We start from the raw sequence: 13,290 nt of genomic DNA, 5'->3' as shown, positions 1-13,290 counted from the left end.
AGATAGATAGATAGATAGATAGATAGATAGATTGATAGATAAAAGATAGATAGATAGATAGATCGCCCTGCCCCAAAATATACTAGAAATTAGAGCAGCTGTTCTAAAATAAGATTGCACACACACACATACACACACACACAAAAACACACCTATTTTAGAAGAGCTGCTCTAATTTCTGGTATATTTTGGGACAGCTTGATCATCTCTGATATCTGTGAAATCTTTAACCCCAGGAGATCATTTCGGTCCCCGGGAGATTATCTGGATAATTTCGGTTGAGATTTGAGAATTCTGGTGCCAATCAGGGAGGTTGTTAAGTGAATCACACTGTTGTCCAGTAAATACGACTCAGTTGCCCAACGTTCAAATTGTGATCACATGACCCTGGGCAAGCAGTGACGGTTGTAAGTGCAAGGATCAATTTTGCTGAATTTGGATCACATGACTCTGGGCGTGCCGTGATGGTCGTAAGTGCGAGGACCAGGTATAGTGAATATTGATCAGGTGACCCTCACCATGTAGTGACAGTCATAAGTGTGAGGACCAGTCATAGTGAATTTGGATCATAGTGACCATGGGTATACAGTGATGGTCCTATAAAGCCGAGGTGGCGCAGTGGTTAGAGTGCAGCACTGCAGGCTACTTCAGCTGACTGCAGTTCTGCACTTCGGCTGTTCAAATCTCACTGGCTCAAGGTTGACTCAGCCTTCCATCCTTCCGAGGTGAGTGAAATGAGGACCCAGACTGCGGGGGCGATATGCTGACTCTCTGTAAACCACTTAGAGAGGGCTGAAAGCCCTATGAAGCGGTATATAAGTCTAACTGCTATTGCTATTGCTAAGTGCAAGGACCTATCATAGCTCACTTCTTTCAGGGCTGTTCCAACTTTGAACAGTCGCTAAGTGAACCCATTGTAAGTTGAGGACCAGCTGCAGATTAATATTTAAAGAAATCGTTTCGTTCAGTTCAGAAAAAAAATTCAATTCTCACCTTTAGCGACTGAGGTTTCTCACTAAAGAAGTGGAAAACATGGAATTGGGACAACCTTTATATTAAAACAATTTAATTTATATTTAAATTTAAAATCGGACACTTCGGTCATCCTCAAAGAAGCACCTTTGAGATTTGATGGTCCTAATCCCCCATTATTCAGAATATTTGATTTATCGACGTATTTATGTGTGGGTGGGGTTTTTATCCTGCCTTTATTATTTTCCCAAATAATTCAAGGGAATGAGCAAATCTCCTTCTTCCTTCCTATTTTCCCCAGAACACTCTGAGGTGTGTTGGGCAGTCCCCAAATTCCCCATCCTGCTTTTGTGCCTAAGGCAGGACTAGAGTTCCCAGTCTCCCGGTGATTGGCCCAAAGTCACTCATCTGACACCCTTGCCTAAGGTAGGACTAGAATTCATTGTCGCCTGGCAGTTAAGCTAAAGTCACCCCCTTGGCATTCATGCCTAAGGTAGGACTAGAACTCACTGTTTCCTGGTGATTGGCTCAAATTCACCCAGCTGGCTTTCATGCTTAAGGCGGGACTAGAACTCACCAACTAGAACTCACTGCTAATTTTCATGCTTAAGGCGGGACTAGAAGTCCCACCTCCCTGCTCTTGAGCCTGGACCAAATTGGCTTCAGTTACAAAAAACGAACCCTAAAAATGCCTCATTAACGGAGAGCCTTAAAATAGTGTTATTAGCCCACATGGCAAAAAAATTGCTTTTTAAAATTCCTACTGAAAGAAAGATCAGTATAATTAGCACAAACACCCAGATAAGTGAAGTTTCAAAGCGTGAGACTCGAAGCCGCAGTTCTGTGCCATCTCCTCAAATCCATTTATTTAGCCTTTCATTTGCACTTCCGAAGTTGTGACCGTGTGGCGGAGGGCTTGCAAAAGCAAGAGGTGTTAGCACAAAGCGAAAAAATAATTTCCATCTTGGCCATTCAGTTTTTCACCACAACAAGGTTTCGAATCGTGCCTTGAGATTGATTGTTTGCGTTCGTGGATGCTCTCTACTAGTCTTCTACCCGCCTGTCCTTACATAGTCGCTGTTACAATCCCTACGTTGTCTGTTATAGATTTTATTGCCTCTTTTCAAAGGCATGTAAACGTTATTTAACTCTCTGTGTCCGTCGGTGGCTCCTTTGTCTGAGTGCCAGGCTTCCAGGAATTATCTCTCTCTCTCTTTTTACTTGGTTTGGGCTAAGACTGTGATGATGAACACGGATCCATTTGTTAGGGCACATGAGGTGTTGCCCTGTCAGCTCCAGCGTGCATGCGCGCGCTGGCCAGCTGACTTAGTCCTTCTTTGAGGCTGTTTTTTGCCCTCCGGAGAACTTCAGGAGGCTTCCTTGAAGGCTCATGAGGGCAAAAAACAGCCGTACAACCAAACTGGAAGTCCATTCTCAAACTTCTGGTTTGCCCATAGGGCCAGTTTTTCAGAAGCTTCTGAAGCCTCTGGAGGGCTTTTGGGGAGGGTGGGGGAGGCTGTTTTCGCCCTCCCAGTGCCCCTAGAAAGCCTCTGGAGCCTGGGGAGGACGAAAAAAGTGTGCCAAAAGCGGGAGGAGGCCCTGGCCACGTGCGCATGCATGCGGGGGTTGCACACATAGCATTATGGGTGTGGAACACCTGAGCACGACACCCCTTCACTCCCCCCCCCCTTTGGCACGTGAGTCAAAAAAGGTTAACCATCACTGGTCTAGGATGTTCTGTTTCTCAGTTGAAATTACGGTTGAATCTGTCCACATTTGCAATTAAGGAGTTCTCATTATGTCTTCTGACTGCTTGTTGGTATTCCTGGTCTTTATTTTATTTTATAAATTATTTATTTATTTATTTATTTGGTTGAAAAAGGTTTTTATTTTCCATTTTTTCATTTTCATACAATCACATATATACTGTGCATAGGCGGAGCCATACAACATTAAAAAATAATCGCAGCAATTCCTCTTGTCAACAATACCCCAAAAAATAGAAACCCAATATACCTCTTCCACTCTCCGTACACCTCTTTCTTCCACCCCCCTCCAACTTTCTATCTTCCCTCCATCATCCCCTTCTTCTGCCACATACCTCCCTAAGACCGATAAGATCGCACTGGATGGGCCTTCTCCGGGTGCCTTCAGCAGGATAATGCCGGCTGGCGATGCCTAGGAGTAGGGCCTTGTCTGTTGCCGCTCCGGCCCTATGGAATGAGCTGCCCCCAGAGATCCGGGCCCTGCCTACTCTCATGGTCTTCCGCAAAGCTATTAAAACCTGGCTTTTCTGGCAGGCCTGGGGCTGTTGACCTCTGGATTGAGGTCCGGCCCCTCTCTGATTGGGTGTATGTTGTTCTTTTTCTTAACTTTGTTGTGTCTCGTTGTTTTAATTCTTTTTTAATACTTTTTCATTTCTGTAAGCTGCCCGGAGTCCTTCGGGATTGGGCGGCCTAGAAATTCAATAAATGAAATGAAATGAAAACATACTGTAAAATGTGATTGGGTGCTGTTTCCTCAATCGGCCATAAGAGGGAGCCAGAATGACTGTTAGCTCTCTGTTAGATGCTGGGCTGATCTGATCTGAGTGTTTTGGAAGCTGGCTGTTAGAAAGTGCCGTGAGCTATTGTAAGTTTTGCAACCGCTAGCAAACTTTGAGTACTGAACTGATTATATGATACTGGACTATGTTATTTGGATTATCCCTTAACTGAAAGACGTTGATGACTGACTGTCTTATCCGTGTATGACTTGGACTGTTTGATGGACTCTGATACCTCTATTTCCATGAAAGTAAAAGCCTATTTAAAGTGCAGTGTCTCTGTATGCTGGTTTGTGTGTTCTCCAACACAACTCTCTCAATGCTTCGCTGAACGCACTCACTCTCCCAACAGGGAGCTTACCTAACAATAGTAACTGTTACAGTCCCTACCTTGTCTGTTCTAAATGTTATTGTCTTTTTTCAAACGCATTTAAATGTTATTTACGTCTACATGTCTGTTGATGGCTGCTTTGTCTAAATGCCAGGCATCCAGGAATTCTCTAATTTTTTAAAACTTGGTTTGGTCTAGGATGTTCAGTTTCCCAGTTGAGGTGGGCTGCTACCAGTTCGCACCAGTTCAGGTGAACCAGTGGCGGCAATTGGGACTGGGTTGCCAAACTGGTAGGGATGGCAGGCTGGCCACGCCCCCAAACCAGTTTCCTGGTCACCCATGCCGTTGCTAGTATGTTTTTTTTTGTCATTTTATAATGTTCTGCTGAACCAGCGAACCAGCAGTAACCCACCCTTGAGTTGAAACTATGGTTGAATCTATCCACGACTTGTGCAGTTAAGGAGTTTTCATTCTGTCAGTCCCTACATTGTCGGTTTTAAATTCTATTATCTTTTTTCAAAGGCATGTAAACGTTACACAGGTCTGCGACTAAAAAGCTGTTTGATTATTTTCATCTTTCCATGTATTTTGGTGTGCTGAAAACAAATAAAATATTGAAAAAACTCCTAGACATCATGATTTGCCACAACATGCAAAATTGTCTTCAAATCTATCAATTTTTTAAAAAAATTGGTATTTTGTTTTGGTATTTTTTTTATATTACGGGTTTTTAACCAAATTTAAAGTCCAAATTACTATTAATTAATTCACATAAGTGCACTTAAGATATAAAATGCCAAAAAAACTTAAAGGATTTGTCCGAGTTATGTTAAAAAAATATAGCACTGTAAATCTAATGGTTAGCAATATATACATAAGCTAAGCAAGTTTTAAGTCTGTTCTTCTAATGGTAGAAGGGGTTACTCTTTCCTGAAGAATCCAGTGGGAGGGAGACACAGGGCAGATAGCAGCATCTCCGGTCAGTGCAGGGGGCGTGGCCAGCACTGTGACGTCTCGTGTACAGACACAGCTGCTCTCTCCTGCATGCCACACTTGTGCACGAATCATCATCAGATTCTTGGTTCTAAGCTGTTCACACTTTTTCATCGCAATTCATGTCTGCTCGTCATTCTTCAACCATTATGTTATGGCTCTGCGAAAGTGTATTAATTCGCCAGGCAGTTTCTGTTTCATCTGTGGTGAATATACAGTGTTGAAGCAACAGCAGAATATTACAGACTTTGTGAAAAAAGTACACTTTGCATACTTTGGACTAAAAATTGGAGATCAAGATGACGTTTGGGCGCCTCATAAAGTGTGCAAACGGTGTGTTGAGGACCTCCAAAACTGGTTCAAGGGTAAGAAAAAATATTTCCATTATGGGATTCCTATGGTATGGTGAGAGCAAAAGAACCATAGTGATGACTGTTACTTTTGTTCATGCGATGTGAAAGGGTTTAATTCCAAATGGAAGCATTCCATTTCATACCCCAATCTTCACTCAGCAATTCACCCCATCCCCCATAGCACAGATATACCAGTAGCCAAGCCCCCTGTTACCTTGGAAGAGATACCTAGCTCGGATGAAGGTGAAGTCATACTTGAACCAGATGACGAATCAAGTTCTGACTTTGAAGATGATACAAGGCCAAAATTGTTTTCTCAGGAGGAGATGAATGATTTGGTAAGAGACTTGAATCTTCCCAAAGATGCCACTGAGTTACTCGGATCAAGGCTGAAAAGCAGGAATTTATTGTTGCCAGGAATATCATCTTCATGGTTCAGACATTATGAAAAGGAGTTCGTTCCTTACTTCGCCCAGGAAGGCAAGTTGGTTTATTGCATCGATGTCGAAGGTCTGATGGGTCAATTTAAAATCCAATATGATTCAGAGCAATGGCATCTTTTTATAGATTCTTCAAAAAGAAGCCTCAAAGCAGTTTTACTCCACAACGGTTTTTACGCTTCCATACCTGTAGGTCATTCCGTACACTTGAAGGAAACTTACGAGAACTTGGAATTGGTCGTAAATTTAAATATGAAGACCATGGTTTGGCAAGTGTGTGCTGGATATCTACGAGACTGTCTTCTTCCACACACCTCCCTAAGACCGATAAGATCGCACAGGATGGGCCTTCTCCAGTTGCCATCAGCTGGACAATGCTGGCTGGCAACACCTCGGAGTAGGGCCTTCTCTGTTGCCGCTCCGGCCCTATGGAATGAGCTACCCGCAGAGATCCGGACCCTACCCACTCTCGTGGCCTTCCGAAAACCTATTAAAACCTGGCTATTCCGGCAGGCCTGGGGCTGTTGACCTCTGGATTGAGGTCCAGCCCCGCTTAGATTGGGTGCATGTTGTGTCTTTTTAAATTTGTCGTGTTTTATCTATTTTTAATCTTTCTTAATTTTTGTTTCTGTAAGCCGCCTGGAGTCCTCTGGGATTGGGCGGCCTATAAATTTAATAAACAGTAAACAGTAAACAATGTGGGGACTTGAAGGTCTTGTGCATGCTGCTCGGGCAACAAGCTGGGTATTCCAAATACCCTTGTTTTCTGTGTCTATGGGACAGTCGAGATCGACAAAATCACTGGACCAAGAAGAGTTGACAGCCGAGGGTGCTAACAGTCGGTGAAAAAAATGTCCTCTGAGAAACTTTTGTACCTTCCCATAAAGTTCTTCTACCTCCTCTCCACATAAAATTGGGATTAATGAAGCAATTCGTAAAATCACTTCTAAGTGATGGAGAATGTTTCAATTACTTGGTCACCAAGTTTCCATGCCTGTCGGAGACAAAATTGAAGGAAGGTGTGTTCGTTGGATCAGACATTAGAAGGTTTATAGTTGATCAAGAGTTTGACAATACCATGACGGATCCTCAAAAAGAAGGGTGGATTGCTTTTAAAGAAGTCGTACAGAGGTTTTTAGGCAATAACAAAGATCCTCACTAAAAAAGATCGTCGGAAGAATGCGGAAAGCATTTCAAGCTTTAGGTTGCCTGATGAGTTTGAAAGTGCATTTCCTCCAGTCCCACCTTGACTACTTTCCTGAAAATTTGGGAGCTGTGAGTGAGGAACAAGGTGAACGATTCCACCAAGACATTAAAGCAGTGTTTCTCAACCTTGGCGACTTTAAGTCCTGTGGACTTCAACTCCCAGAATTCCCCAGCCAGCTATGCTGGCTGGGGGATTCTGGGAGTTGAAGTCCACACGACTTAAAGTCGCCAAGGTTGAGAAACACTGCATTAAAGAGATGGAAAGGAGATACCAGGGAAAATGGAGCGTTACAATGATGGCCGACTACTGTTGGATGCTTCAGAGAGACATTCCAGATGCTACTCACAAGCGTAAATGCACCAAGAGGAGCCTCACAAGGAAGAAGAATTGAGTTTAGTGTGTGTAGGTGAGCTCATTTCAGTTCAAAAAAAGATTTTCATGAAAATATTGTAATAAAACTTTAATTTTATAAGTCTATTTCTATTTATTTTGAGGTATTGCCTTATTTAACATAGTTACCTAAATTGTCAGGAAACGTGATGTCCTTATAAGGCGCCGAGGTGGCGCAGTGGTTAGGGTGCAGTACTGCAGGCCACTTCAGCTGACTGTTATCTGCAGTTCGGCGGTTCAAATCTCACCGGCTCAAGGTTGACTCAGCCTTCCATCCTTCCGAGGTGGGTGAAATGAGGAGCCAGACTGTGGGGGCGATATGCTGACTCTGTAAACCGCTTAGAGAGGGCTGAAAGCCCAATGAAGCGGTATATAAGTCTAACTGCTATTGCTATATGACAAAATGGAGGTCATTTTCGGATTCAGTGCACCAAAAAACATAACGATTACGTGGAATAACCAAAACAGCTCTCGAAATTTATTTTTTTTGCAGACCTGTTATCTCTATATGTCCGTTGATGGCTGATTTTGCCATGTTTCCAGCAATTCCCTAGCATTTTTGGACTTGCTCGGATGCTCAGAGCTTCCCAGTTCGAACCCCAAAGCATAGAATAACAGGATTGGAAGAGATATGATGACCCGCACCCCATCTGAGTCCGGTTTGGGGGGGTCCCCGGCACCGTCCTTGGCTGCATCTTTCTCCATATATTTTCTCGCACAGCTGGAGGCGTCGGAGATCTGTTGCCCCACTTTGAATAAATGTGAAAAACCTCTTTTGGGAGGGTTGCTAGGTAACTGTTGGGAAGTTCGCGAGCGGATCAGATTTAGAAAAAAGGCAGAGCAGGGAGGGAGGAGAGAAAGGAGAAACGGGGAGGAAGAGGAAGAGAAAGGAGATCAGTCGGTGATGGTGGGGTGGGGGAAGGAAATGCTGATTTTCCTTCTGGAAAATCTTTGCCTAGTTGGAGCACAGAAAACAGAGGTCAGATCTTAACCTCAGCGGAGGTCCACCCTGTAATACAGGAAGGAGCGGGGGGGGGGGAATACAGTTTCCATCATCCACATCCCTTCTGGGCCGTGTGGCTAGGATGAGATGAGGTAGTCACCCAGTATATCCCAAATGCTCAAATATCATTTTCAACGACACGCAGCCCCTGACTTACAACAGTTCATTCAGTGAACAAAAACAATGATTTGCGACTGTTTTTCCGCACGTACGACCAGCGCGGCATCCCACGATCAAAATTTAGACGCCGGGACGCCGACTCATCTTTACGACGGTCGCAGTCCCCGGTGCGAACCTGATTCCCCTCTTTAACATCCCTTCTGACAAGCAAAATCGATGGGGAAGCCGGGCTCGCCATATAACAACCGCGTGACTTGCTTAGCAGCTGCAAGGGATTCCCTTAACGGCGGCGGCAAGAAAAGGACGTATACCAGGACGGTAATTCGCCTAGCAACGCTCTCCCCTTTAGTAAGAGGAATTGTGAGCTCCAGTGAGAGGCCCACCTGCCTGATTGTCATACGAGTGAGCTGTTCGAATTTCCCCGCATTGTCCCCGTGGCCATCTTGACTTCTTGACCCCCTCTCGCATGAAAGCTTTTCTCTGCCTCTGTTTTGGCTTTTTCCGTGGTGCGTTGGAGCGGGAATCAGCCTTGTATGAGTCAATCTTTTGCCGGTGATGCCGGAAAGCAGGATGACTCCAGGCCCCTTGAATTTAATTTGGTTTGAGTCATCTGGAGAGGGAATAATCGGCAGGTAAAGTCTTGGAGAAAGGGAGAGAAGAAGAAGGAGAAAACGAGAAAGGAAAGGAAGGGGAGAGTGGAGAAGAAGAGAAAGAGGGAGAAAGAAAAGGAAAGGAAAGAAAGGAGAAAGGAGAGGAGAGGCAGGGAAGGAAATGAGAAAGGGAAAATAAAAGTCAGAAAAGGAAAAAGGGAAGGAAAAAGAAGGGAAGAGAAGGGAAGGAAAAGGGAGGAGAGGAAAGGAAGAGAAAGGAAAGAGAGAGGGAGGAAAGGAAAGAAAAAGTCACGGAAGGAAAGGAAAGGAGAAAGGAAAAAGGGAAGGGAAGGGAAAGGAAGGAGAAGAAAGGGAAGGAAATGAAAATGAAAGAGAGGGAGAAAAAGACATGAAAAAAGACTCGGGGTAGGAGAACGGAAAAAGAAAGAAAAGGAAAGGGGGAGTGAGGGAGGAAAAGAAAGGAAAGCCCAAAAGCTGAAAGGCAAATATTTGGTTTACAAAAGACCCCTTTAATGAGGAATAATTTATACAGGCAGTCCTCAACATACGACCACAATAGAGCCCAAAATTTCCGTCACTAAGCGAGACATACGTTAAGTGAATTTCGGCCCCTTTTCTTCCCTTCTTGGTTAAGTGAATCCCTGCAGTTGTTAGTCACATGGTCGTTAAACGAGGCCAGCTCCCTCACTGAATTTGCTCCTCAGAAGGTTGCAAACAGGGATCAGGTGGACCGCCCCCCCCCCCGGGGAATACGGCGAACGTCATAAATACGAGTCCGTCGCACAAGCATCTGAATTTGTGACCATTGGGGGGGGGATGTAGCAACAGTCGTAAGTGTGGAAAACGGTCCTCAATCTTTTTTTTCAATGCCATTTTCAATTCAGATGGTCACTAAACTAATTATTAAGTTGAGGAATTAAGAAATGTTGGATTTGGAGGTCTGATTGTTGGTTTCTTGTTCGGCAACCAGAATTTTGTCGTCCATCCTGGTTTGTTTCCTGCTGGTCCAGCGGAAAAGTTCAGGAACTAAGGATGCTCTGGTTGCCATGGCACCCACCTAGCACCCAGCTGCCATGGTGACGGTTGGCTGGGAAGAGAGACAGCATCAGGCTAAGCTTAGATCTGGGTTAAATCCTTGTCTGCTGAAGGATTCTCGGTCTCCCAATAGGATGAGAAATGTCCCTACCACGGATTGATGAACCAAGCGTACTGGTAGTGCTCGACTTACAGTGTTCCGTTTAGCGACCGTTCGAAGTGAGAACAGTCCTGAAAAAAGCAACTTACAACTGTCACAATTGGGGGATTCTGGGAGTCGAAGCCCTCCCCTCTTAAAACATGCCGACTGGGGGATTCTGGGAGTTGGAGTCCTCCCCCTTTAAAGATTCAAACTGGGGATTCTGGGACTTGAGGTCCTCCCCTCTTTAAAGATTCAAACTGGTGGTTGAACATAAGTTGCCTTAAGGCCATTCTTCCCATGACTCATGACTTCTGGCTTATGAACCCTGACAATAAACCACATCTTTTCAATAAACCATGATTAAACAAACCATGGTTTGTGCCTTTTCTCAGCCGGTTTATACCTTCTGGCCCATTTTTTTCAAGCCCCTCTTTTTTCTCTCTCTCTCCGCAGACTCAGGCGGGACCTCCAAGTGACGGTGTCCGACCGCATCCCACTTAGCCAAAACAACCGGAAACGCTTAGTGACGGTCGTGACCCGGGACGACGTGACCCTGCCAGATTTCGCCAAGACCCGGGATGGCTTCGTGCTCTACTGGCCAAGGAGCCGATGAACCAGTGCTGACTTCAACCTCTCTGGCAAGAGGTGGTATTCAGCTGGTTCGGACCGATTCGGGCGAACCGGTAGCGGAAATGTTAACTGGTTCGCCGAACTGGCAAATACCACCTCTGGCTGGCCCCGCCCCAGCCCGCCCAGTCGCCGCTTGCGCCACCCGCCCGCTCACCCCGCCCAACCCAGTCATTCCTCACCTCCCCAGCGGCCGAGCACAGCGCGTGGCCGTTGCTTACTCATGTGTAGAGTTTCTGCTCTGCCACTTCCCTGCCTGCCTGCGCTGCCTCGCCACTTGGTGCCTGCAGCCTTTGCCCCAACTGAGCAGCCCTGATCTACTTCCTCCTGCCTACAGGTAAGCCTGCTGAGAGTCGCGTTATCCCCCCTCCCCTGCCTCCCCTGTCCCCAGAGCTTGCCTGACTGGCTAAGCCGCTGGTGCGGCTCCATTCCAGGTGGCGGCGCTGGCTGAGGCCTAGCTAGCTGCTCCCCTGTCCCCATCCCCGGAGCTCACCCGGAGAGCAGGCTGCCGCGGCTGCATCCTACATGCCACGGACGCTAGAAGCCGCACGGCCATGTTGGCCGGGAGAATGCTCTCCCTCTGGCCAGGAAGCCGCGTGGCCTTGCTGGCGAGGAGGTGCAATGTCCATGCCACTTCCTGGAAGTTCCCGCACTTCCAGCTGCTTCCTGCTTGCCTCTGAATGCCGGCTGAATGCTCTCCATCTTTAGGCAGGGGGTTGGACTAGGAGACCTCCAAGGTCCCTTCCAACTCTGCTATTGTGTCGTATCTTGCCGGCGGCTTCCTGGCGCTGCTTCTCCTGGTAGCACTGAGCTTCTTGGCTTTTGAAATCCAGCGCTGGTTTTCCGGCGGCTGAGCCAGACCACCCTCGAAATCCAAGTGTGTTGGGTTTCAAAGGCCAAGGAGCTCAGTGCTATCAGGAGTAGAAGCGCCGGGACGCCATCGATACGCTCGGCTGTGTTGTAATGGGCCTGTAGGCCGAAGCCGTCCTGTTTGTTGCGGCGGTGCCCCGCAGCTGGTGCCAGTCAGGGGAATCCTCGCCCTCCTTCCCCCCCTCCAATGGGTGGCCGGAAGGCGCCACCCCGGTGTTCTCTGCCGCCGCTGGTGCCAACCGCAGCCGAAGCCGAGTAGGAAAACACCGTGCCACTGGTGGAGTTCCAGGATGCTGCACCACTGGCAGCTCCACAGCCCCTCTCACCGATGAAAACTATCAGACCGAGCCCCCCATACACACCACCGCCACCCCCCTCCCCCAGTCATAGCGATCCCTGGATCAGGATTCGGCACACAGGGCATTGCTGGAGTTTGTTAAGTCCCCATCTCTTCAGAGCACAAAATGATTATGTTTATAAACTGCTAATATCACCCCCCAGGAGTAATTCCCTTTGGAGCACTTCCCATTTTGACAACTTTAGGGAAAAAGTGTTGTCTTTTGGGTTTACCTGGATGAAATTCAGGGGTAGGCATCATCATGGGAGGGGTTAATTTGAAAATGGGCAGGGAAAAAGAGAAGCGTGTTTCTGTGCATAACGGAAAGGAAAACATTGAGGAGTGTTGGGAGGTGAGAGGGGGGTGTGTGTGTGTCTGTGTGTGTGTGTGTGTGAGTCAGGGAATTCCAGACTGGAAAGATTGTTTTGTATCCCAGTTAAATTAGAACTGATTCTTTGCGAAGGATCTGCAAAAATTATGGAATATTGCAATAAGGGCCCAATATGGGGAGAAAAAGCAGAAAGATTTAATTAAAGGGGAAGAGGAAAGAATGGTAAAACACCCCACTAACTTGACTGCTTTGAAAATGCCTTTTCAAATGTGTTTTCAGTTGCAGGGTTGGAAATATTTGCTTGAACTGTATGCTTTAAAGTTCAGAAAAAGAATAATCTTTTATCAGCATAAGCAGAGGTGTATTCTTAATGCCTTTTGCAAAAAAATCATTGCAGTAAACTGAATGCCACTGTAGAACATCATTTCTCACCATAAATGCAATTTAATGGAGAACAAAGTAAGATTTTACACTTGGGCAAGGAAAAAAATACAAAAAACCAAATGCACAGGTGTGGAATAGGTGTTTCCTGGCTCAACTGGAAGAAATGGCGAGACGGATCTGCTAGATGGAAACTTATCGAAGAAATTCCAATTTAGAAATAAGGAGAAATTTTCTTGACAGTGAGAACGATTAATCAGAGGAATGGGAGGCCTTCAGAAGTTCAATAGCAGTTAGACTTATATACCGCTTCATAGGGCTTTCAGCCCTCTCTAAGCGGTTTACAGAGAGTCAGCATATTGCCCCCAACAATCTGGGTCCTCATTTTACCCACCTCGGAAGGATGGAAGGCTGAGTCAACCCTGAGCCAGTGAGATTTGAACCGCTGAACTGCTGATCTAGCAGTAGCCTGCAGTGCTGCATTTAACCACTGCGCCACCTTGGCTCATAGTTGTGAGTGTGTACCAAGTTGTGAGTGTGTACCAAGACTGGAGGTTTTTAAGAAGAAACTTGTCCGTAGGGTTTCTCATAAAGGTCTCATG

At 46.1% G+C, this 13,290-nt stretch overlaps 1 protein-coding gene across 1 annotated transcript in view; it reads left to right on the top strand.

The window, feature by feature from the left end:
* Positions 1 to 12,966, top strand: part of LOC116523044 (unconventional myosin-Ig-like) — a 70,390-nt gene extending 57,424 nt beyond the window's left edge. The window contains exon 22 of the mRNA XM_032238204.1: positions 10,596 to 12,966. Within this exon, the coding sequence (XP_032094095.1) occupies positions 10,596 to 10,755 (160 nt within the window). The 3' untranslated portion in view covers positions 10,756 to 12,966. The remainder of the gene's footprint in view (positions 1 to 10,595) is intronic.
* Positions 12,967 to 13,290: the final 324 nt, after the last annotated feature.

This window comes from Thamnophis elegans, chromosome Z, assembly GCF_009769535.1.
Source record: "Thamnophis elegans isolate rThaEle1 chromosome Z, rThaEle1.pri, whole genome shotgun sequence".
In the NCBI taxonomy this organism is placed as follows: domain Eukaryota; kingdom Metazoa; phylum Chordata; class Lepidosauria; order Squamata; family Colubridae; genus Thamnophis; species Thamnophis elegans.
The sequence above is the reverse complement of the archived record's forward strand: the minus strand, read 5'-3'. Positions and strand labels throughout refer to the sequence as shown.